Genomic DNA, 25,672 nt, shown 5'->3' on the forward strand with positions numbered 1-25,672 from the left:
GGAGGCTTTTGTGGGAGTGTAATAATTCTGCAGATAATTTTTTGTATCCTTCCATACTTTTAGAAGACATGGCTCCTTCTGCAGTGATGACATACGGGTCGCATCTGAACTCCTCCAGAGAGGTGATGGTGCATTGACCCACCACAGGCTTCCTGCCAAACGGACGGTGATCGATCACCTTCAGCACAATCGGAGGGGTGTACATCTCATCCTTAGGAAGAAGCTGAATTCATGGTGTAGAGTAAATCCAGAACAACCCACAGTTATGTATACAACTCTATAAAACATCTTCAATAAAGAAAATTCAATTTGTAATATGTTTTATCACTAAAAATTGAGGAAACAGTATATTAACCACATAGTATGCAATTTCTGCCACTAGATATCTCTCAATCAAAACAATAAGAAAATAATGTATGTAGACAATATTGGAAGTACAATGAGGTCATATAAGGTGATATTCTAGAAAATAGCATAAATAAGAAATAAAAATTTTAGTAAAGGTCATAAGATGCCATTGACAAATGACAGTTCATTTGAAACAGTCTGGTGTATTTAACCTCCTAAGACCCAGGAAATGTCAGCAAAGTACAAGCTTTTTTTTGTTTTTTATTAAATAAGTGCCTATATTGGAAACATCATGATGCAACAGTTTTTTCAGATGCAGTTTTTACAATTTTTATGGAATGTCCTTTGTGGTGGACAGTTTTCTTTTCTTTTTTTGTATAAAGTTGTGAAACTCTTGTCTACAAATGTGGACAGAAAACCCGTAGCTGGGTGTCAGGAGGTTAAAGTGCATAAATCAACAAAATCTATAACAGGGAAATGTCTTTTTTAGATTCTTTCATGCATAAATGTAACATATATTAACTTTATATCTTATCAGAAAACCTAGGGTGTTTTCACACTTCATTAAAGGATTTATGTATATTCAATAATTTGGTATGACTTCTGATGCTGGTATTTTTGTCCCTATTCAATATCTTGTGTAATGATGTTATTACCACTTTGATAAAGAGCACTGAGGTGGGGAAGTTGGGGCTCTTCTTCATGTTCTTGATGACAGCTGACTCCACTCGCTGTCCACCGCACTCCACCACCAGGCTGGGTGAGGACACTGAGGCCAGCTGAAAAGGCTTCATGTTCCTCAGACCCCAGGCTAGAATCTGAGAAATACAAAGAAGGATTAAGACACATCATATACAACAATATGATTATATTCTGGCATAAACTGAGGTTGTGCGCTACCTCCACAGCTGTGAGCTGCACCACGGGCCGGATACCCTGAGGAACCATGTAAAGGTTCTCTGCTCTCTTTGGGGGAACTAGAGGAAGATCTGTCTCACCTGACTACAGACACAGACACAGGTGAGCATCTGGAAGTTCATGTTTAGAACTGCACAGGATGATGTATAAAGGTTAGGCAGTTGTATGAATGAAAATAATGTATGGATTTGGCATTTTCTAGTGCAGGTTTCTGTGCCACCACAGGTGGCAGTCATGTTCAAAAGTCCTATAAAGTCATTGGTTTCCCATTGCTTTCAGTCCACACCTTGTCTTTAAGGATGAGCTCAGCAGCCACCAGTGCCTCCCCTGCCCTCTGGCCCTTCTGGATGATGGGATGCCACAGCAGTCTAGGTGTCTGCTCCATTCCTGGATTTAGCTTCACCATTGGGCGACAAACGCTACGGCCCAGCAGCTCATCTTTGCCCTGGAAAAATGACAGAATATTTACATTTTTAGAAAAGGTTGAGGAGATCATTAAGGACAGCCATTGAGTAGGTAACACGTGTTTCTATAAAAAAAAAATAAATAAATAAAAAAAGAAATGCTGGAAAATCTGAAAAATCGATCACAACCTACCACTTGGTCATGATCATAGAACTCCATCACAACATCAGGAGGGCGGCTAGCAATGCTCTGGGGATCTCCGTAAATTTGCACATCATTGAAAATCAGAGTTTGGTCCCAGGTGGGGTTCAGTGTTGCTTGCAGCTTCTCTGTTGTCTTACTGACATGCAAGAAGGAGATGTGTGCATATGGATCTGTGAAGTAAATAAAAGGAGAGGAGTTCATATTCATCTCATTTCCAAGTTACCACAGTGACAATCATTTCAACCTCTTAATATTTATTAAGTGATCTGATTGTGTGCTTCATGTTTGTCAGAGTTGGTTCTTACCAGAAAAACTATCTTTGTCCATAGATGCCAGGTTTCTTGCTTGATAAATATAGACACGAAGATGGTACATGTATGATGCTATGGAGGAGGGGAGAAATACAAGTGAAAGCTGAATGTATGTTTTCTGCGTATTACCATTACTCATATGTGTGTGTGACTGTGTTGACTCACTGTCAAAGGAGCAGGACACAGTGGGTGTATTGGCACCAAACAGTTTGGTGGTGTCTCCTTTGGAACCCTTCTCTTTCTCCTCAGTATCAATACCCTGAGAAGTGAAACAACCAAACACCTTAAAGCTTTGACGTGAAAACACACCACTGCTTTGTAGATGTGTTTAATGCATAAACAAATATTTGGCTGTCAGTGACTCAGTGAGGTTGGATCCGGTTCTTGCCTTTAGATACATATGATTGAGATTTTGCTGTCCTTGCCCACAGATCATGGACGGGACAGTAATAGTAGAGATAAGTGAAAACTCTACTAGATTAACTACTTTTTCTGACAACTTGGTATTTTCAGTCACATTTCAACAGAAATAGCTGTGCTTTCTCAAATTACATTTTCAAAAACAGAGGCATGGCTTTGGCTTTAGTTTATGTCACTCTGCACATTCATATCATCAAGACCAACACAACAAAGAGCTGTGTTGGTGTGTGCATCACTGCATATCAAAGTGAGAACACATTAAAGCCAAAACAGTATAGATGAGGTCAAACAAAGAAATTATACATAAAAGATGCAACAAAACAAAAAAAATTAAAAAGACAAAACTGACAATAAGAAAAGGTTGTTGGAATTTTTCAGGTTCTGTTTCTAACATTAAAAACTGGTTTGCACATTGGAGTAAAGGAAAGGCTACTAAAATATCAGTTTTAATAATTTGACATGATAAATATTATATCAAGAGTATTGCACTGTCAGTATGTGATGTTCAGTTAAAGTTCCACTAATACAGCCAGCAAAAATGTTCTTCAAAAGGCTTTTTTTTTTGGTCCAGTTTACACCCTACTTGTACATTTCTATATGAGTGAATAAAGTGTGTTCTTTTGCCACCTATGACATAGATCATGTGCATGATTTTGAATCTTTTCAGCTGTTTTTAATTAGCCTATAAATATATTTCCAATACATCTTTTGTTGTGTAACCTTTGTTCTGAAATCTGCCATCAGTCCTGGTGAAACCACATTCAGATTCACATTAAAAACATAAAGTGGTTTCAGCAAAACATTACTTTGACATTCATAACTCACAAGCGCCCCCTCCAGTTGGAAGATAGCAGATGCTCCCAGACGGTCCTCTGGTGCCATCTTCCGTCTCCAGCGCCTTCGACGAAATGTGTCAGATGAACGCTCCTTTTGGTGAAACTTCCATCCAATCAGAGAAGAGAATTCCCAGCCCTCTGGATCACCTTGGTCCCGCCTCTGTGAATCAACAAGCAGCAAAACATTGATTTGAGATTAAAAAAAGGCAGGTGGACTCATCAGTAATACAAAATGATAGAGTCAGTAATAATTTCTTCATAATCTGAGTTGTGTTTATAAAAATTACATTTAATTAAACCATTTTCAAAAACCTTCAATAGCTTCATATGAGTGATGATTATATAAATAACCCGGCTTCTACAGTACCTCTGCAGCTGATCCTGCTGGAACTGCGGCCCTCTTCCGGGGTCGAACCAGTCGTCTCCTGCGGTGGACGTGGTAAACCTTCTCCGCAGAGACCCAGGACCGAGGCTTGTCATCTGGTGGAATGGTCACTCCATACTCCCACCCTTAAAAAAGAAAATACAAACATATGAGCTTTTTAGAGGTCTTTAGAGGAAAATATGGACTACAGATCACAGATTATTGTTTTGTAATGAAATTCATCTGTGCAAGAAAGTTAGAGTGAATCAGAGCTTTACAAAACAAACATTGCAAACTAGGTATGTTAATAAATTACTCTAGAACTTGAAACATGCTAGTGTATAGATGTGAAGAAAATGTCCACACCCTGATCATCGACAGCTCTGTTGTCATCTACCGTCCACTCGTCCTCCCACATCCAACCAGGAGGACACTCAAATTCTCCAGGGTTGCGACTCTTTTCTCCATTCTGTCAATAAAATATCTCAGTTTGGTAGTTCTTACATGTATTGATGCTACACGTCCGCCCTGCAATAGGACAACTTAATAGTCACTATTCTATCAGAAGAATCTCTACTGAAGAAGGAGAAATAATCATGACATTTAAGTTAATGAATGTTCATCTAATGTGCCAAGCTGCACCAAGTAGACAAGGAAAAGAGTTGTGGTGTATGTGTCACCCTGTGCACAGTATTTGCATAGGAGCTCGTTGTTCTCACCACATCGGTGAAGGGCTCAGAGGCAGCTTTCCACTCTCCACCGGGGAAGCGCGTCTCATTTTGGAAGACCTCATCCATGAATTCAGTGTGTCCTGCATCAGCTTCTGTTAGCAGTCTAAAACGAAACACATGTAGCATGTCTATATGAAGAGCAAATGTACTCAACAAGCAATACTTAACTCTTTAAGTGCCAGACAGTTAAGGGGCTAATAAGCCTTAAAAGTGCCACAGAATTTGGCCGTTTTTCAGTATTTCGCGTTGTTTTTATAATATCTGAAGAATCCTGCAGGAAACCGCTCGGTAACATCCGACCGATTGCTGATTACATTCAAAACGCACCGGACGCAGCCGATTCATTATTGATCGTAATTTGCATAATTTATAATAATAATAATAATAATAATAATAATAATAATAATAATAATAATAATAATCTTTATTTATATAGCACTTTTCATACATTAAAAACTGTAGCACAAAGTGCTTTACATATCAGTTTAAAAATCAGTACCGCCCCCCACCCACACCCACCCACTCACCCGCACACACACACACACACACACACACACACACATATACATGCAAACCCACAAGCTCACACATACCTAAGAAGACTGACTGAGCACGGGTAGACCAGAACAAAAATGTACAAGTAAAAGTAAAACATCAATTTAGGAGGCGCTGTCTCAGGGAGCCATCCGCACCAGGATGCAGCCGCCGACCCCGGCGACCAGGCACCAGCAACACAGCCTCGCATCCCAACTAGTGGGAGAGGGCCAACTGGGACCCCCACCCACCAGAAAGGAGCGGACCCCAGTGAGAGAAGGCGCCACAGCCCCCGGAGTCCACAGCCGCCCCCCAGCATGGAGGGCTCCCTCTGATGAAACACCGGAGAATAAGAACCATTAAAAAGATATAAAAATATTATTCGGTCGCATGACCTCAAATTCCCGTCTGCTTGGTCTCAAAAGGGGGACACAGAAAGAACGTCATCGAAATGTGAGAAAGAAATGGGGGTGGAAGGTTTGTTTGTACACAAATATGGCGTGTTCTCCAAAGCCGATCTGATCGGCCCGTGGCACTTTACAGGTTGTTTTCGTAAAGCCGATTTAATCGGCCCATGGCACTGAAAGTGTTAAAACAGTGGGGGAAAAAGTCATGTTTTGATAAGGACTGTTTACACATTTTGGGAGTAACGCCATTGTTGGACATATTTATTGTTCAGGTTCATTTTGAAGGTGTGTTCTTCCTGATGTTCCTGACGGACAACTTTGTGTTCCATGTTCTCTAATGCTTCCAGTTATGTAATACACAATGAGGGCATTAACACAATATCTGGATTCTCCAAGTGCTGCACCGTATTTTTCTAGACATTTTTTTCAGCTTCCTCTTCCATCTACCATCTGTCTGCACATGGCAGAAAGTTACTAGTTTAGACAAATATATGCAGGATGTTGCTGTAGAAAACCAATTATACAGACTGGCTGCTGACAAGGACCCGAAAAAGAGAGCATATCACACCAGTGCTCAGGTCTCTGCACTGGCTCCCTGTGAGCTTCAGGATTGATTTTAAAGGGCTTCTATTGGTTAATAAATCTCTTAATGGTCTTAGTCCTATTTATTTATCTGATTTGCTTTTGACATATGAGCCCTCTTGGACCCACAGGTCCTCAGGTAGTAATCTTTTAAATGTTCCTAGAGTCCACACCAAAACACATGGTGAGGCCTCATTCAGCTGTTATAGTCTATTACTTAAAATCGTGGTCTATGGCATGAAAGGAATGTAAACAGTAGAGGGCAGATGTATCCCACTTCCAATTCCACACAACCAACAGAATATGTAGAGAAAAAAAGCACCTTCTATTGAACACATATCCAACCTCCAGTTCTTTAAAACCAACTCCCGCTGTAAATCTAACCCTTAAAACTTAGAATAAGGTCATTTTCCCCAATCAGTGAGTCACATAATACAAGACAATAGGTTAATGTGTCACAATAAATGTCCATAGTGAAGTTGAGGACATTAACTGCATTTCTGTTTTAAAATTAACTTGGAAAAAAAAAAAGGTTTCATCGACTATGTTGTATGTAAATGTAATGAGATCCAAAAAAAATAAAGTTAAATTCTCTTGCTTCACTTGAATATTTTAAAAGGGCGGTTGTAATATTGGGGGAAAAAAATATGAAGAAGTATAATGACACTCACGCCTTCTCTGGGTCGATAAACCAGTCTTCTTCCCACTCCCATCCTCTGGGGGGCATGAAGTACTCTTGTTTCAGCTTGAGCTTGCCTGTTACGTCTGAGTATTTGTGGCGCCCAACAAGTCCTGTGGTTCCCCACTTCCCAAATACTTTGGCCTGGTTCTCATACTGGAATGCAATGGACAGCATGCTCATTAGACTGCTGGCTCTAAATAGTGGTCGAATCCCTTTATAAATGGTGCATGTCAAATCACTTACAAAACAATACGTGCAATAACTGGTTAAATGTTGTGAGTATGAGTGGTATTTATTACTGTACCAGCTCAGCAAACACACTGAAGGTTCCCTCAGAGAAGGAGTTAAACTTCTTCTCATGTGCAGACAGACCCAACCACATGTTGACTCTTATCTGAACTGGGACCTTCGAGCCCTTAGCTTTATCCATGGGGTACTGGAGCAAACAAGACATCCAACATTAGGATTTCAGAAAACATTTGTTTGTGCATTACATTTCAATTATTCACTACTTTGTGTTTTGACTGAATGTTCACCTGTAAAAAGACGGTCTGCATCTTGCCACAGTGTTGACCACAGGCCTGCTCACTGTATGTGGAGAAGAGGATTTGATGAGCAGGGATGCGACTGTATGCAACCCTCTTCTCACCTCGAAGCATCCAGATGATGACGTCAGGCAGGCTGTTCTGGGGCTGATGAATGGAAAAACAAACCAGGAAAACTAATGACTAAATGACTGGAGAAGCTTTATTTGCTATGTATTTGTGCTGGTATGATTGTTCTGTTGCATTATTTTATCTCTCTGTGAAAAAGAATATTGTGTAAAGCATTATCGCTATAACAGTTTCTCTCAATTTACCAGAAAAAATCATTTAAACAACAAACTGAAGTGAGACATTTCTTTCTGCGTTTGTACCTCTTCTGCCAGCTGTTTAAGCTTATCCAACCAGGACTCCAAGTCAGTCAGCGTTTCCTTGATCTCTCTGGCCTCCTCTCTCATGCGTTTTGCTCCTTCTTTGATGGTATTTAAGGCACTGTCACGCAGCTTCTTAAGCTGGATGTCTAAGGATGTCAGGTTGGGGCGGCCCTCCAGCTCCGGAGTTGGGAAACTAAAGAACACAAAGGCAAAGTCACATCATTTAAAATAATATGGATACGATCCTTTAGTAAACTTAGAAATGCTCCATTATAAGGTCAAGTCCTTAAATAAAAATGTACATAAGTATCAGCAAAATTTGTTCATAATTATGAAAAGCAAAAGGAGTCATTATGTAGAGGGGTCTTTTCAGAGTGTTATTTTGATATAGATAATATGATTCTGCTTGTAAGTGCTGCAAACTTTAGATATTCGTAAACTACTTTGCAGATTAGTAGCATAGTAGTGCATCATACAGTATAATAAAGTAAGAATTAACAATAAACTTATCAATGCAGCAGCAAGTATAATATTTTCCTCGGAAATGTAAGGTATAGTCCACCACTGGTTTTTGTCAATCTCCCTTCTGGAGTCACTGGATCTGATCGTGTTTCTGTAACACCATTTCCTTTATTTACCTTTCTAGATCTTCAATCAACTGATTGAGCAACTTCAGCCACACCTCCACTAGTTGGTTGTCAGAGACTTTAGCCAAGACAGCAGTTTTAAACACCTCTAGGTTGGATTGCTACAACAAGAACCAAACAAAAGAGTGAGGATTATGTTCCCATCCTACACCTCTATGACTAACTCACATTGACACATGTACACATACAATATTTATATAATACAAGAGTATTAATGACCACAAGCAAAGATTAGAGCTTAAAATGAAATTAATCAAAGCAGGATGGGGTTGTAGAGATAAGGCATTCTTACCAGGTGGTTGGTAATGTAGAGGATGATGTTGACAGCGTCCAGGCGGTGGCTGATGTCCTCCCAGAATGAGTTAACCACAACGACCGGCTTAGTGCCAGCCCAGGGCAGGTAATAGTAATGGTTACCTGGTTAAAACAAAAAAAAAAAAAAACAGACCAGCTAAACTCCTAACATTAAAATGGCCTTTAAATTTTGGCTAAATCAAACTGAACCACAATGACTTTTTTCCTGCAAAATAAGCAAATTAACATACATTTTTAACACAACTTTATGTAACTCTTAGGCCACAAAATGTGAGGGTGAATGGTGTTTTATCAGATGTTCTTTTATCCTCTACGGGTTCTCCACAGGGCTGCGTCCTCTCTCCTCTTTTATTTGTTTCATATACAAACAATTGCCAGAGCAAGCACGATGGCATGGCCCAGTGGTAAATGATTGTTTGGAATGGTGTGACTCATTTTTATCCATTAACGTGGATAAAACAAAGGAGATGTGTATCAACTTCAGGAAAAATCCTCCTGCCTTCTCTCCTGTGGGGATGGATGGCCATACTGTTGAGAAAGTACAGGAGTACAAATATCTTGGAACTGTGTTGGATGACAAACTATGTTTTGAGCCTCATATAGATGCTGTGTGTAAAAAAAGCACACCAGTGGATGCACTTTTTACGTAAACTTTGCAGTTCTAATGTTGAAACAACTTTTATGGGAATGTTTTAGCCCTGTTTCATTGAATCCATTTTAACCTTTTCTTTTATCTGTTGACATGTGTCACTTTCTGCTCAGCAGAGAAATTGTCTTCAGGGAATTGTGAGCTTCATCTGCAACTCCCTAGCCTTTTGGATGTCTCTTATTAATGCAGTACTAAAGTTGCATAAATAAATGAAATCACATTATTAGTGTGTGCTTTTTTAAAAGTTGCAATTTCTAAAAGTCCTTTGTTTGGTAATATTTCAGATTCTGTGACTGAGTGGAGTACTGTGCAAAAAATATACATTACGAAAGTTGCAACATTTTTACCATTTTAGACCTTTTGTATTTTTTTGCTAGTTCTAGTTTTTGCTCTAAATTATTATTAGTCTGTGTCTCAATAACCTTACAAGCAGACTCAGAGTTAGGTGGCCTTCCCCCTCTATAAGATGATTTGAATGCTGGGTTTCATTAATTTCATTTAGACTTTATTCCAGAACTCTTTACCAATTCAAATGCTTATACTGTGTTGTAAAACCTGGATGCTTTTATTAAGAGGGCAGTCAGATTTTTGTTACTGTGCACTGCAAATTGGTACAAGCTTTAACATTTTTTATCTCACTTGAATTTGGACTTTTATTACTGTCCTAAATTGCAATTTATTGAGGTTTTTTTTTTTAACCTCAGTATATTTTCTATGTTTCAGTGAGTGGTGATTGAATGAATGATTGAATTGATTGAATTTTTAAACTCACCATCAAATACAGCACAGCTATACTGGGTGGTTGATGCCAATGGTTTGCAGGTAGTGTCCAGTTTGTTGCCGTAGTTACCGATGCTGACCTCAAACTGGATTGGCTCTCCGGGTTCCTGTATCATGGAGGCGCTGTGGAAAACTGCACACAGGCAATACTTCCTCCTCCTCTGATATTTCTGGGGTTTTTTTATAAAAGGAAACAAACATTTTAAGTTTGTATTTTGCCGTTTTACCAGCTAATCAATGTATAATGAATGGAATCACTCTGAGGTTAAACTAAATTTAACACAATAGCTCAGTAAATGAACAAATTACCTGCACCACGAGGATGTCATCGTTAGGGATACCATCAACTGCTTTGTCTGCTTTTCCCTCCAGTTTAGTACTCAGCTCCACCAGAATCCTGCCTCTGTACGCCACTCCATCCCCCTGAGAAACACATTCATGCGACAAATTTTAAGTCATTAAATGAGGTCCAATATTGAAGCACAAAATACAACTGTCCATTCAGGAAGCAAACAAAAGCAAAACATAAAAAGCTTTCACCATTACCTTTCCCAAATTGAGATCTTCATATGGGTCTGGCAGACCGGTGAACTCTCTGGGGCTGCCATAAAGATTTACGTAACAAGGTCCAAAGACGGGTAGAAAACCCACCTCAGACTCTCCTGTGTTAGCTGAAGAGACATGAAAACACCTTTCACTGTTGGACTTTAGCTCAGGTGAGCAAAGGGTTAATGTTAGTACATCACTGTAGCTGTATTTTAGGAGGTGGGGATGGACACACTGAGGTGGAAACAGTGAAGGCTGAGTAAGCAAGTGTGCAAATGCTACAACAGCATAAAGTTAGACGTTAACATTTGAATTCTGATGCCAAAACAGGACAAAGAGCAGCTGTTTTAGCAGTGTGCACACACAGGGTAAGTCTTAGCAGCTTAGCGCGCTAACATGCTTTACGCATCACATCACATCATGCAACACAAAGCAAAAAAAGAGCACAGGTGAACCTTCATAGGATGTCATTTCCCCCATCCCCGCATGTTCCTCTATTCCAGGAGAAAAAGGACAATTCAAATACCACTTAGAACAAAATAAACACAGGAATATAACAATAACAATGTGCACTTATTAAATGCAGTAATACAATAAGAAAAAGTTATATCTAGAAGAAAAAAGGCTGTCAATTCCTCAAATTATCCACTTTTAAGCTTTTTGTTTCAAACAAACTTAATATTTTGTGTCTTAATGGTTTATTTAATATTTCAATCAAACCCACCTTCCACTTCTCCACCAGAGGAGGCTATCTTGGCCAGGTTCAGGTATGTGGTGCCAACAGCATCATTTCCAGTTACACGATCCCTACAAAAAAACAACCAAAAAACAAAAAATGGACACTCTGAGAAAACACTGTACGTCCAAAATTAATGATGAAATAAGTGGCTGCGACACTATCAACTGCTTATTCACCAACTCTACAAATAAAGTTTATTTGCAGAGTTTTACTTTTCATGATTTAATGAGACTCAGGGACTGGAATGTGTATTCACACCTCTCGTATGTGGTTTCTATAACCTTTCCTCCTGTACTTATTTCCCTCCGGCCTTCCTGGACCTGTGTTATTTGACCGTGTGTTCACTCAGAAAGACACAATAATGAACATTAACAGCGAGACGGTGCCAGCAGGATCCCAGAGTCTGTTATTGTGAGGGAAAGGGAGGAGCCAGCACAGTCTGAGTCAGAGGACGCTATATTATTCTCATGTGGTTGGTAATGTGGCAGGGAGACACAAATACACACAACAGTCCCTCTGAGCACATTGTGCACATACTGCGGTGAACTTTCAAAGCTCCAAAGACAGAAAGAAAAGCACTACATCTATCTACTTCACATTCTTTCCCTCTTAACTTAAAGCGTGAGACGTAAAATCTGTAAAATGCAGTCTTGTTTAACTTACCAATCAAACACTGTCAATTTGATGCGCTCACACATGGAAGGGAACTACAGCAGAAAACACAGATTACAGACATTAACACTTTAACCTGTCCAAGCATTTAGTCAGAACAAGGCTGTTCACATCTAAGGTCAGTTACCTTGACTTGAAGATTCAGTACTTGGTTCCACTCAGGGTTTGCATTCTTCTCAATGATCTGTGTACACAGCTGAAAAGATAAAGAAAAGCACACACACCTGAGCATATCTTTTCTCAGAGAACAGGATCATGTTGAGCCCATTTACAGTCAACACTGAGGCTGAAGTAAGGAAGACTGACGCATACCTTTTTGCCAGCGAAGCGAGCCTCTAAGAAAGGATCCACTAGATTCTTCTTGTTTTCATCCCCTCCAAAAATTCCCTTCAGTGACTGGACAAATGCATCATCCACTACAAAAAGGAATAATCTTCAGAAACTTTAACAAATTTCAAGTAATTTATTTTTATAAGCATCTTTCACCATTTCCCCCCCTGCATATCGAAGTTTAAGGCCAAATCCCAATTTACTCCTTGGCCCTCCCCCTCACCCCTACCCTCCATTTTGCGCATTTACGTGAAGGGGTAGGGTGTCCTGATTCTCGATGAGTCAGAGGGGAAGGGCTAAGGGGGAGGGACCCTCGAAACTGAGATTTTTCAGGACCACACTACAAACGGAGGGGTATGAGAAATCTCCCATAATTTTGTTTGAATCATTGGTAAGATGGGGGTAAACACAGCAAAAAAGTGTAGTAATGTGATGAAAGAAACACACAAATGTATGCATTTTCTTCGTAAACAACAATCATTTGACTGACTGTTTAACGCCATTTGAATGTGTTATAGACCGCATTTCTGTGGTTTGCAGTTGATAGCTGCAAAAAGATACCCTAAGTCCATGCGACAGAGATGGTTACAGCTGATGGCACCGTGAATAGTTTCAGAAACAAAGTTGTCACATCTGTTTATAGCGGCATCAATAACTGCTGATGACGTAACAGGTCTCAAAGGGTTGTCCCATTTCATAGGGGAATGTTTCGACCCCAACCCCTTGCAGCTCTGTTTAAAGTAGTAGTGCCAAGTACAAGGGCCAAAGGGGAGGGGTAAGGGGGAGGGCCAAGGGGTGAATTGGGATTGGGCCTAAATCTTTAGTATACAATTCCTGCCACTACGAGTCTCTGAGGCAAAACAGTAACTGAAAAGATGGACGATGTGATGTAGAATGGGATCATAGGAGCCGTTGCCACCATCATTGCTGATAATAATATGACTCAGGAAAAAATTGTGTTTACAGATGAGGACACATTCATTTTCATGTTCACAAAATGATGCCAGTGACAGGCAACCAAATTAAACAGTTTGCTACACTAAATAAAATTAGGTTTTCTCTAAATTTACACAAAATGTTCCAAAAATATTCAATCTAATAACATGAGTTAACATAGGCCTTCATCTTAATGAGGAAATGTTACATCTAATAGTTTTATGACAATCCCATAATGACTTGCTGAGTTTCTCTTACTCTGGGGAATATCCTCAGCTCTGAACACCTTCAGTGACAGTGTGGCCCATCGCAGAGTCACCCCTGCCGGCAGCAGCAGGTTGTTCTCTATGTCATCCTGGTCATCATTCGACTCTCTGTTCTCCACCTGCACAAGAGAGGGGCGCAGCCACCAAATTTACATGAGGAAAGAGGAAGCAGCCCGAGCCAGTCAAAGTCATTTGAGAGCTACACTGAGCTAAAACTGTACCGGGGGCTCGTCTCCAGCACCCACAACAAAGAGGGTGACTTTGAGGTAGCCTTTAGCCCCAGAGCTGGACTCTTCCGGGTCATTCAGAAGAAGCCACTTCCGCATGACACAGTGGGCTGCAACAGACAAAACACCACATACAAGACAGTTTAGAATCACAGACTGACAACATGCAAACATTCACGTTTCATGTTGTGGTTATGACAATGTTGTGCCAGTCTAATGCAATCTTCAAAATAAGTATTCAAGAGTATTTTTTGATTTTGGTCCCACTAAGTACTAATTAAAGTGGAATATATCACTCATATTCAGGTATTCACACTGGTTTTATGTATATCCCATTGTGTGGATAATATTAAGTGGTTTATGAGGTCAAAACTGACATTCTGACCAACACACTACAAGCAACAACTTTGTCCAAGTAAATGCAAATGACACACAAATCTGTGGTTTGTGACGAGCGTACCTGGTTCATCATACACATATCCAACATCGAGCTGTGTGAAAGAATATGAAAAGATCAGCCAAACTGATATGAACACAATTATAAGGCAATACATATTCACAACTATGGGTAGAAGATGTGACACATGGTACCTTGAATTCTCCCATCAGACTGTCAGCCCTCAGTGAATAGGAATTATAGATCTGCAGAGAAAAGTGAAAATAAGTGAAAATGGCCTATTTATACATATTTATGGAAGACAGGACCTGATAAAAACAAATGTACTTACCCTAAAGCTGATATTCTGTTCAAACAGATCAGATGGTAGCATGTTGACATTGTAGAAGAACATCTGCAAAAATATGTAATATACAGTAACTTTGGATACAAAACCGTTACAAATGCAATTAAATACACAGTGACCAGGAAGGCATTCAGCGTACTTCATCAAAGAAAGGGTTGTTTCCTCTTTTGATCCTTGTTCTATGGGTCTGTCCACACACATTAACTTTCACTACTGGTTTGATGTTGTTGCCAGGCAACTGACGGGCCTCAATGATGCGAACTCGGATCTGAAAGGAAATCACAAGGAGTCAAAATCAACAGATGCAAAGGTGGTTGCATTACTACATCTAATTTTAAACCAGAGCACCCAAGTATATTAAAAAGCAGACTATAACCTTACAGTTTCTACAATCTATAAAGTTTTTGCCATTCATTTCCAGAAAAAGATCACAGTAGTCCATCAAAAAAAACAATCTATGTAGTCTATGTAAAAATGCCCCTTGAAAATCAGAGGCACCCACAATAATTTGCTTTTATTAGCTTCTGATACTTTTTTCCTCAGTCTCAGCAACACCATTATGAATTTTTGCTTTGAGTTTGTACATTTTACATACATTAAAGAGTTTGTAAGTGACCAATTTAGCCAACTTTACAACTGCTCATGAAATTACAAAATTTTAATATACGTTACAAATAAGTACTTTGACATGTCACTAACTACCATTACCACAGAGAAGAGGTTATATGGCCCATAATAACAGAGAAAAGGCATTGGATTTTGCCATAAAAATAAGACATAATCTATAAGACAATGGCCATAATGCATAGAGGGGAATTTTTCTTCTGTCCATCTCACATGCCACTGACCTGAAAGTCCTGAGGTTTATTGGCCAGTCTGCGGCGGTTCTTTGCACTCCTGGCCAATTTCTGTCTGAGGTTAACATGCTGACCGGAAGGAGAGGGACCACCTGCAGTCCCACCACCACTAGGGTCCCCGTCTGGCACAGTCTCATCCCCCTCCTCACCTCCACCTTATCACAAAAAGAGAGGCATTATAATCAGAGTTGAAACAGCAGACTAATAACTGGAGGCAAATGTTTTCAACACAATATAGTTTGACCAGTAAAGTTAAGGGTATCATCATTATTACCCAGAGAAAAGGAACAAACAAGCCAGCCAGACTAAATTTCTTTCCCTGGGGCCTACATCATAAGCCTTGTTCAGACCTGGCATCAATATCTGTCCTAACAAATCTGACGAAATGCAGACAGCACTAATGCAGCATTGGAACATGTTCAGGAAGATGTTGACAGGTGTCCCTGGCCACATCTAAATACAAGCTCCCAGTCTGAACAGTAATGCCTCCTGGGACATACTGAAGGAGCTGATTAACTGTGTGAAAGTGACAGCACACCAACAGGCTGAAATTTGTATTACAAATGTTTCATGTGCTGCTTGAGCTAAATGATGCTCTACATTTGTTCCTTCTTTTCTCCTCCATGATGACATAGAATACCCATAGTTTTCATAACTCAGTAGAAATACATCAACATATTTTAAGTGCGTGAAGATTCACTCATCACTTTTGAAGTTTAGCACATACGTTACATGGTCATGTGGTTTTCTGTTTACGACACCATATTGGTAGGCAAGCTTTCCTTGGATCGTACAACGTGTTAAACAGTGGACCTGCTAAACTCCTGTGTGCCATTTATTACTTAACTTTCACCAATTATAAGTTAGGCAGAAAGACTGCTCGGTTCCATTGGTGGCAGCGGTGGTTCTGTTCTGCCGACCGTTGTTTATAGTTATTACCGCGGTTATCGTAGCTTCTCAGTATAGTTAGCCTGTGTGTCTGTTGCGCTTAGCAGCGTGGAAAAAAAGAATTGTCTTCATGTGGTACGGTGATGAAGACCCCTTTAAACCTACAAGGAGGGCTTCTCCTGACCTATCACCCTACAGAGACAGAGCGATTGTGGATCTACCTGCTCCCTTTGCCGGCGATGGCAGCCAGAGTTTCCTCAGCTGGGTGAAGCAGCTGGAAGTGGCAGTCGGAGCTACGGCGGGTGACACCGGTGAGTTCAGCGGGGAGCTGGTGAGAATACTCCCCACCCGTCTGTGCAAGTCTGCTTTTCTACTATGGGACAGCCTTCCCGATGCGGTCAAGTCAAATTATGCGGCCAAGAAAGAGAAGATGGGATCGGCTTTTGGACAGAGACAGTTAATGGACCGTTTTAGAGCTAACATATCGGCTCGTTCACGAGATCCGGGGCAGAGCCTGGAGGTGTACGCGGCTGATGTGAGCCGGCTGGTAGCTGGTACTGGTGTTTTTGCCTCCGAGTTGCCCGCGCATCACTCTTGTTGGTAAAGACTGAAACTCATCTATGGCGCCTTTATTACAAGTAGACATACTCGCAAATAACAAAACACGCAAACACGAGTCCAAAGAAAAACACAATATAAAGCAACAGTTCTGACTTTCTGGATCCAGATCGTGTGCCTACCAATATGGCGGTGTAAACCACAATCACATGACCAGTGACGTCAGCTGCAAGTCCTCAATACCGTATATCTTGCGAGAGAACCAATAAGAGCTAACAGTACAGTGAGTCATGTTGATATTTGAGGTGTATTGATTTATTGATTCATGGTGTCACATAATGCAAAGGTTTACGGAAAAACAGCAACTTAAAGTTTGTGGTTTGTAGCCTTCAAGGAATACAATGAATTGAATTTGCAAAGAAACATAGTTTTAGTTTATGGATAAGTTGTATGTGTATTTGCATATGGAGAAAGAAAGTGAGATGTGATCAGCTGTGATTAGTCAAGAAATGCGGTTTAATGCCAGTGTTGTGCTTTGAAATCTCAGAATACATATGAAATCAAGGTCTGAACAGTGTCATAACATACCAGCATCTACTGTGGCATCCCCTGCCTGAGAGTCATTGGGGTTTGGTATAGCACCGGCAGGAGGATCATAGCCAATCACAAGATCAATTGAAGCCTAAGCAAAAAGGAAAAAAGAATGAACCAATCTATTAATTCAACTGTATTTCTGTCATTTACATGTTAAAATATACAACAAGTAAGATGGTCTATTTTTTATTAAGAGAGGAAATGTTACCCCAATATTTTGACCATTTTCATTGACCAAAGGCACATTTTTGGATGGCAGTGATTTAGCGTGACCTGATGCAAGGTCTCTCAGAGAGATTTTTGTTGACCCCAGGAATCTGTTTAAAAAAAGCAAAGCAGAGGTCATTTAACACACAAACCTGTATAACAGATATACTTTTGAATGTTACACAACTTATGTCTGGGTTATGTGATGGGTGATGTTTCAAGGAATCATTCAGTAGAGACATGTTGAGTTAAGCAAAACTCAGGCAGATATAGGCTTTTCATATGTCAGCAAACACGTAATTTGTCCAGTTATAGCAAACAAATGAAATGTTGTGTGTGCTCAGTATATTCACATTCACAAAAGGAAAACAAGGCATGTCACCACCCAGAGCTAATAAACCCTGCCTGCTCCAACAAATAAACGCACCCCATGGCTTAGCTCAGTCAACACTGTACAGAAGCTACTAACTGGTGATTTCTTTGGTTTATAAGAAACCTCAAGCACAATAGCCAAATAAATTAAAAAGACAAGTTTTTCCTTTGTCTCCACTTGTCAGCCCATGGTACTGATATCATATACACACACAGTGTATCTGTTATGCTATACGCAGGACAAATGATAAAACTCCCTCCAAAGTCATTTTGCCTCTGCAAATAAGTCAGCTATTTTCTTCACGTAAAGTTAACTACAATAGCAGTCAAGAAATAGGGTAATCAGTAACATTGTAATGATAAAGCGGATGATGAATGAAAAAGACAACACAGATGAAGGTGAACCAAAGTCAGTATGAGAACCATTTGTAACAGTAACATACTTCTGTTAAATCCTCCCTAGATGTGTCAGAAAATGGTGAAACTATGCGTTTACATCTACTTTTACTGCAACAGTTTGGGAAAAATTTACTTAGCACATATTAAAATGTGTCATACAGCACAGGTGCATGTTCCCAAATGTTTTACTGCAGCGTTTGTTGACAGCTGTGATGTTTTATTTTTGGCTGTTGTGGACTTGTTTCTGTCTGCTATAAAACTACAAAACTAGTGTGGAGCTCCTTCGTCTTTCAAAACTAAGCAAATGATAAGAGCACATTCCACATCTAAGTGCTACATAATGCTTATGTAAAAATCCTCACTTAAGAATTGTTGTTCTTGGAGTAATTATTTTGCTGGTGTTACTGAGATGAGGAGTCAAATGCTTCTCTTCACATATTTATGTTTCTAAACTTTTGTTACCCATCAATGGATTAATGTTTAAGTATTACAAGTGTGATACATTTACTGTAACATATGAAGCTGAATGCGATTTACTATGTACTGTTATTGCTAAAACAGCTGCATAACATGTTACCAATACTTTTGGTCACTACACAAATAGTTGGATGAAACCTAAATGGGAGGATTGAGAGTTATTGTTTTGGCAGCACTCATAGGTCTTTGTCAGGAAGGAGGCTGACACAGGGAGTCCCCAGGGCTTTCAGTGACTCTTTACCATGGTATGTCTTAATCTGACCAGAAGCCCAGCAATCCTTATATGTAGTTTATGGAATCCAGAAAAAAAATTAACAAGATCTGGACTTTATCAAACACTGGCTTTATTTCCCTCTTCCATAGTCTCATGAATAGAAATGAAAGAGTTCTGAAATTAGCAAACACACTCATGCTCCTCTGTGGCACAGACCCTTGGTGAGTCACAGACACTTCCTCTCATAAAGTAAGTCCACTTCCAAACAATCAGGCAGGATGAAATTATTACTGAACACAGATACAGTTTTTCCCTTTTGACATTATAACCCAGTGGAACAGCAGATAGTGGTGTTCATTTAAGTCAAACAAGTTTAAATTTTCCCCACTACTGAATGTGTTCCAAATATCACCAGTGCCAGGTAATCATAACCACCTATCCGTGGAGGAGAAAGCATGACTCGCTGCACAAGCAGCTCTCACCGCTCTTGGCTGGGTTTCATATCAAAAAGTAACACCCTCCTCCCTGTCACCATTAATTTCCTTTTACAGATCTGTTTAAGATTCATGTGTATGATTATTACAGTGTTGAAATGAAACAGGTCTCTTGCGTCAATAACAATCATCCACAGTTGTTATGTCACAAAAGAAAACATAAGCAAGTACCCACAGACAAAATATTTGGACTTGATTTTTTGGAGCACGGGAAACTAAACAGTACTGGTGGTAGACTGACCTGACATTTAACTTTTTTAGTCTTCTCACATTTCAACAATCTGCTGCCCTACTGCAGATCATTACAACCCCTCACACTCCCTAATACGTAAATGGATATCTGTGGCAATTAAACTGAGACACTGTCGGGGCTTTTATTAAAAAAAAAAAAACTGCTACATTGACATGCAAAAATGTAGGCAGTTAGGGTTGTGGGGGTTTTAACAAGTTAAGCATGAACTAAATTAACTGAAATATCTGTCTAGTGACTTTCAGGATCAGTTTTTGCCTACTTATGGAAACACATTTCATCTCTCAAAATAGTCTTTAAATTACTTGAATTAAAGGAGATTAACACAACTTCCATCTCAAATTCCATAGAATACATTAAATGAGATGTTGTCATTATATTCACTAACATAAACTTGACTTTAAAATATGAACTGTACATGTATGTCTTATGACTATGAGTGGGATGCAAGTAACGCAAGGGATGTTCGTATGATAATCTTCCAATTTCCTAAAATCTGATAAGTCAAGAAGACACAGATTGCTTGCTTTTTAGGTTCCCCCTTTAGTTGCCATGACAACAGGGATTACCCATAAACAGCATCTGGGAAACTATGTGTGAGAGAGACGTCATTTTTCTCTGCTCCCACTGTGGAGATCTTCAGGGAGTGTGTCAGATGGGCCGGCACAGTGGAAAACTTTACTCAGTTTAACATGGACTGGGCTGGAGACACATTTACAAAGCTCCTCCCTCAGTTATGAGTGTCCCATGAATTTGGGAAAACTCTGCTAAGAACATGAACGTGATCAGGCAGAAAATATACAGTTTATTATCTTTTTGGACATTTTTCATAAGAGAAACTATTCCATGCGCTTTACAATCGACTGTGATCACTGTAATTAGTGATGTTGTGGAAACATTCTTTGTGGCTGCTGTAAATTGGTCCCATATGTGACTCTGGCTTTGGCAAAAACTTTGAACTATTTTAGCAACATTTTGCATCACGATACTTCTGCTCACACTGTCTTAAACTGTTTCTATTTACTAGGACATAGAGCATATACTCAATAGCAGTAGATTTTGGCAAATAACTGCCACAAAAAAATGTTCCTTTGAGACCTTTTGTCCTCCTTCACAGAGGGCCACACAAATCCTAGCATGAGCACAAGCAGCTATTCATTTATCCATTGTTGCTTAATCAGGATCACTCATCCCACACAGTCCAGCAAGTCTCAGCATGGCAAAAAGGGTGTGAGTGGGTAGAGACAGCCTGCTACATAACTCAAACACTTGGTCACTATGAAAATATCTGACTTACTTTCCGTGTATATTACAGCGCCGGTGTTGATAACAATGTATATTATAACCTTTGGGCAGTGGCCCTTGGCTTGTGCAAATAATTATTTTCCAACCAAGGTACTTCAAAGGCTTAATCACAGCTCACACTGCACTACATTTTAAGACAGACCCACAGGTGAGCAGACCTCTACTACTGTTCGCTCACTCTTGTCTACCTGTAAAGACTTATTGCTAACAAAGTATTTGTTCAGACAAGAAGTACTTTGTAGTGTGATTCAATGAAGTGAGGCAAATACCCCCTTTAGTCTCTGTGATCCTGCTGTTGCACAAAGGCACAGACAAAGCTAACAGGGAGCTAAGTCATGTACTTACTTATCTTTCCCAATCGTTTCATAGTCTTTCACAATGACGTCTATGAAGGAGCTGGAGTCCAGTGGAGTGCCCTTCAGATCGAACTCAAGCACCTGCAAGACAAGATATAGGAATCTCAGTATGTCACATGTGAGCAAACATAATGCAGAGAGGAGTATAAAGATGCACAAATATATTAAATCAGCTCCACAAATACTGCTTTGCAAACAACACAATATTTATATTCCCACAGTAACAGTACATAGTCATACACTTAACAGTGAACACATCATGCTGTGTTGTCATGCTCAAACTTAGAAAATAACTTCTATCTGGATCACACCACGCCAACTCACCAAGGCCATCCAAGTTCATGCCATAGATTTTCTTGAACAAATTCATGTGACAAGTATTAAATTCACTTGACATTGAAAATTTTGGTTCAGTCCAAAGTACTTTCATAACTTATGAGCTTTCAAAGTTTGGCCCTTTTACATCACAAAGGCACAACTCCCAAAAATGAAACTATAAGAGCAAAATGAAAATATTTAGTCAAGATATTTTGAGTGGATATTTTAAGCTCACATCTCTGCAGAACCAAACTTCAAGCTCAAACATGAGTACATTAGTACTATCAAAATGAAATGTTAATAGAAAATGAATTGGAAGAACTGGTAGAAATCCTGCAGTTTCATTTTATTACTGTGTACAGATATCGACTTGATCCAATAAAAAAAATACACAACTGGTGATGCTTAGAGAAACGCAGAAAGAAATACAAGCATGATGAAAAGGGCCAACTTCAAGAAAATTCACATAACAAACAAGGACAAGTTTTGGCTGAGTTGGCACAGACTGACCCATCTGTATGTTTGATCCCATTGTGGGTGTGGACGTCTGTGTGTGTAATTGTGGTTTACCTCATTCCATACCGGATTCACCTCACTGTCGATTGATTTTGTTTTCTTCTTCTCATCTGAAAATTAAAGTTTGTGAACAGACACATTTACAGTCTCATTTATTTATCTATTTATTTACACATGCATGGTTCTGCCTCCATTGGGCTTTAGTGTTAGTAGTCTGCGTTTTCCAGGAAGGAGGGGGAAAAAGGACTATGGAAAGCTGCCACACCTGTAGGTGATGACACCAGTACAAAGAAAACAGCTGATTTCAACATTGGCTCATTTCCAGAATCATTAGGATGAAATAGATTTCTGCCAGCACTGTGAGATCACGTCATTTCATAACTATATGCTAATTTCACTACAATTTCTAACTTGTCTTTTTTCTTCCCCTTCCTTGCAATCCTACTCTTTTTTCCCCTCTACTTTTCTTTTTCATGCCTACACTGTGTATCCTACATCCAATATCCATTGAGATCCATGCCCAGCAGTCAAGCAAATGGACGTTTGACATCATGTGATAAAATGTACTGTTTCCTAATAAAAGGTTTACATAGTACTAGTTTGGAAAAAATGTACTCATTTTTAGAACCCACATTTCCATGATGGAACTGCGGGCTGAAAAAACCTCCAGTTTTTCCATAAGACAGAGAGACATTTAAAAACCTACCATTTAGTTACAGAGACACAGTTTTAGAGGCATAACTCTTTAAGAAATCCTCAGTTTTCTGCTTAAACTACAGAAGTTAATAAAATGGTGTTCTTACCTTTAAAAATCACAGATGTAATTGGATCAGGACTTCCAACTTTCTTTTTAGGGAGCCCTTTAGCTGATTCCACTACTACCCGCAACATGGCAGCAAATTGGTGGAAACTGACCCCAAAAAATGATTAAATCAATATAAAAACACTGCAATGAAGTCAGTCTAGGCTTGACTGTGGTGCTCTGCCATCCTCACCACCCCATCACTGAATCCGATAGGGCAGGACTGAGGAAGTACATGTCTGTCTGTCTGTGGGAATGAGGGGAAACGAGGGGCGGATCACGGGTGTGTAATTATCCCGTGGAGTGGATTGAGTGGACCGGTGCTGCCATCCTGTGAGGAGCCGACTGGTAATGATTTAACTTAACATCTGACTGCATTTAAACGAGAAACAACACAAACTACATACATTACTAACAGTACATTTAAATTAGCTTAGTAGCCTATTAGTTATAAGCTAATTGTAGCAGTAACCTTTCTTTAAATTGTGACAAATAAGGTACCCTGCAGCCGCCTAAAACTTTTATTACAGCCTAAATGCTATATTTTATTCAAGTATAGCATAGTATAACGGTCCAGGATTTAGTAAATGCTTGTTGCTGAAGAAACATCAACTTTTTTAGCTAGAAAATGTTCTCCTGTTGCTCTATCTAGTGGTCATTCGGAGGAATAACATGTATCAACTTCTTCAGCTCTTTTTACATACTCGAATAGTAGAAATTTTACCATCTACATAAACGAATACACAAGTGAGAATTTGACTTTATATTATCCTGTATTACCTTGTTTCTGTCTCTTTTCTTTTGTAACTGGTGCTACTCAAGCTAGCCGTTAGCTTAATTTTCCGCTTAATGCTAATGAAGAAGCTGTGCACACCTGAGAGTAATTAAACAAATGGAGGGATGCACCTGGGGTTGGTGTGGATGTTTAACTGCCTTTATTTTGGCAAATATTTGGTCTTGTTGGAAGCTTTAATTTATTAGGCTACTACCTATTATTATGGGTATTATTATTACCTCCGCCAAGGAGGTTATGTTTTTGCCAGGGTTTGTTTGTCTGTTTGTTTGTTTGTCTGTCCGTTAGTGTGCAACATAACTCAAAAAATTATGGACAGATTTGGATGAAATTTTCAGGGTTTGTTGGAAATGGGATAAGGAAGAAATGATTAAATTTTGGTGGTGATCGGGGGGGGGGGGGGGGGGGGGCACTGATCAGCCTTGGCGGAGATCTGCGCTCTCCGAGTGCTTCTAGTTATTATTGTTGTTTATTTTGGGTGTTCCATTGTGTTTTATGTGGCCATGTTTGTTTCAGGCCTGTAAAGTGTAAGTTGTGCACTCAAAACCATACTTTTAAGCTAAAATATGTAAGTTTTATCTTTTTTTTAAATTATCATTCCATATTGTTTAATTTGACACTGCGTTCATACACATGTTGTATTCTACTTGTGGTGAATCTCCATTTAAAATGGCGCAAAAGTTAATGTCTTCTAATGTGACTGTAAAGACAGATAGTACACTAAAAAAAAAAGCAGATTCAGAAACTCACATGGAAGTGGCTCAGGTCAGATTCAAAAAGATGAGATTCAGTGTGATTTTTGTTGTTCACACTGGCATGAAATTAACAAATCTTACACCCTGTCCACACTAACAAAGATATTTAAGAATTCTGCCCATGTAACCTTCATTTTACAAAGTAGCGCTTGTACATTAACATGATTAACTGGTACAAATGCTCTGGCCAGTCATTGCTTTTGGCAGACATAGTGAATAATCCTGGATGTAGCAAATGCAGTGGCTTTACTGTGGTCCTGAAAAGTGTTATAAACTTAAGTTACTTTGTGTATTCATTTGAGTTCTCAAAGTGTATTCTTTATATGATGTAGGCTACATGAAATGGTCAATTATAAGTCATAGACTGATTTTATACACCTGGATTTGATGTATCCGCTGCAGCTTCACTACACAAAGCAATAATCTTGTTTTCACCTGTGCATACCAATACAAACAAGCCAGAGTTTTTAAGAAAATCTCGACTTTTGCAGCCTAAAATGTCATTTATGTGTTGACAAGAAGCCCAAACATACAGAAAAATATCCATTTTGCAAAATATTTGCATTAGTGTGGATGGAGAATGAATCACATGAACAGGTCAGATGTGGTCCACTTTTTCCTGCACGTAGCCTTGTATATGTAATCTTTCCTACTCTGTCCTATAGGAAGTCACTCGCATGCTTTAAACTACAGTAGTTCAAATGAGATGGTATATTAAAATGCAACATATACATTGGTTCAGCGGTTAAATGAATCCAAAAACAGTATATACGGCTATAAATCACTGACAGGAAGCATTTTGTGCACAGTTGAGTATTTTCTCTGTTTACTTTAGTACTTTTACTGAGGGAAATGATCTGATCACTCCTAACTCTCCTGCTTTTGTGCCTGTAGCTCATTTCAGGACTGTGACCACCAGTTCACATTGGTGTCTGATATTTGCCACATTAAAAAAAAAAGCGAAGAGCTAAACAGAAAGACTTGATTTGAGCAGTAAGTCAGAACTGAT

General features: G+C 39.4%; 1 protein-coding gene across 4 annotated transcripts in view; it reads right to left on the bottom strand.

The window, feature by feature from the left end:
• Nucleotides 1-23,326, bottom strand: part of LOC115410269 (myoferlin-like) — a 30,905-nt gene extending 7,579 nt beyond the window's left edge. For 2 of the 4 annotated variants that reach the window (XM_030121841.1, XM_030121839.1), the window contains exons 1-37: nucleotides 23,117-23,326; nucleotides 22,368-22,423; nucleotides 21,469-21,560; nucleotides 17,614-17,722; nucleotides 17,400-17,493; nucleotides 15,357-15,520; nucleotides 14,648-14,776; nucleotides 14,494-14,556; nucleotides 14,357-14,407; nucleotides 14,226-14,256; nucleotides 13,760-13,875; nucleotides 13,531-13,657; nucleotides 12,319-12,422; nucleotides 12,134-12,202; nucleotides 11,998-12,041; nucleotides 11,320-11,402; nucleotides 11,051-11,089; nucleotides 10,596-10,720; nucleotides 10,359-10,472; nucleotides 10,042-10,219; nucleotides 8,598-8,722; nucleotides 8,297-8,406; nucleotides 7,659-7,851; nucleotides 7,279-7,434; nucleotides 7,047-7,178; nucleotides 6,732-6,895; nucleotides 4,526-4,640; nucleotides 4,173-4,275; nucleotides 3,810-3,952; nucleotides 3,432-3,602; nucleotides 2,352-2,445; nucleotides 2,181-2,258; nucleotides 1,864-2,045; nucleotides 1,553-1,711; nucleotides 1,249-1,350; nucleotides 1,005-1,166; nucleotides 58-223 (exon numbers count right to left, since the gene is read on the bottom strand). In XM_030121841.1, coding sequence (XP_029977701.1) covers nucleotides 58-223; nucleotides 1,005-1,166; nucleotides 1,249-1,350; nucleotides 1,553-1,711; nucleotides 1,864-2,045; nucleotides 2,181-2,258; nucleotides 2,352-2,445; nucleotides 3,432-3,602; nucleotides 3,810-3,952; nucleotides 4,173-4,275; nucleotides 4,526-4,640; nucleotides 6,732-6,895; nucleotides 7,047-7,178; nucleotides 7,279-7,434; nucleotides 7,659-7,851; nucleotides 8,297-8,406; nucleotides 8,598-8,722; nucleotides 10,042-10,219; nucleotides 10,359-10,472; nucleotides 10,596-10,720; nucleotides 11,051-11,089; nucleotides 11,320-11,402; nucleotides 11,998-12,041; nucleotides 12,134-12,202; nucleotides 12,319-12,422; nucleotides 13,531-13,657; nucleotides 13,760-13,875; nucleotides 14,226-14,256; nucleotides 14,357-14,407; nucleotides 14,494-14,556; nucleotides 14,648-14,776; nucleotides 15,357-15,520; nucleotides 17,400-17,493; nucleotides 17,614-17,722; nucleotides 21,469-21,560; nucleotides 22,368-22,423; nucleotides 23,117-23,204 — 4,231 coding nt within the window. In that variant the 5' untranslated portion in view covers nucleotides 23,205-23,326. The remainder of the gene's footprint in view (nucleotides 1-57; nucleotides 224-1,004; nucleotides 1,167-1,248; nucleotides 1,351-1,552; nucleotides 1,712-1,863; nucleotides 2,046-2,180; nucleotides 2,259-2,351; nucleotides 2,446-3,431; nucleotides 3,603-3,809; nucleotides 3,953-4,172; nucleotides 4,276-4,525; nucleotides 4,641-6,731; nucleotides 6,896-7,046; nucleotides 7,179-7,278; nucleotides 7,435-7,658; nucleotides 7,852-8,296; nucleotides 8,407-8,597; nucleotides 8,723-10,041; nucleotides 10,220-10,358; nucleotides 10,473-10,595; nucleotides 10,721-11,050; nucleotides 11,090-11,319; nucleotides 11,403-11,997; nucleotides 12,042-12,133; nucleotides 12,203-12,318; nucleotides 12,423-13,530; nucleotides 13,658-13,759; nucleotides 13,876-14,225; nucleotides 14,257-14,356; nucleotides 14,408-14,493; nucleotides 14,557-14,647; nucleotides 14,777-15,356; nucleotides 15,521-17,399; nucleotides 17,494-17,613; nucleotides 17,723-21,468; nucleotides 21,561-22,367; nucleotides 22,424-23,116) is intronic. The other 2 variants (XM_030121842.1, XM_030121840.1) reach the window with 1 other exon arrangement.
• Nucleotides 23,327-25,672: the final 2,346 nt, after the last annotated feature.

The sequence above is a fragment of the Sphaeramia orbicularis genome, chromosome 19, assembly GCF_902148855.1.
Source record: "Sphaeramia orbicularis chromosome 19, fSphaOr1.1, whole genome shotgun sequence".
Classification (NCBI taxonomy): domain Eukaryota; kingdom Metazoa; phylum Chordata; class Actinopteri; order Kurtiformes; family Apogonidae; genus Sphaeramia; species Sphaeramia orbicularis.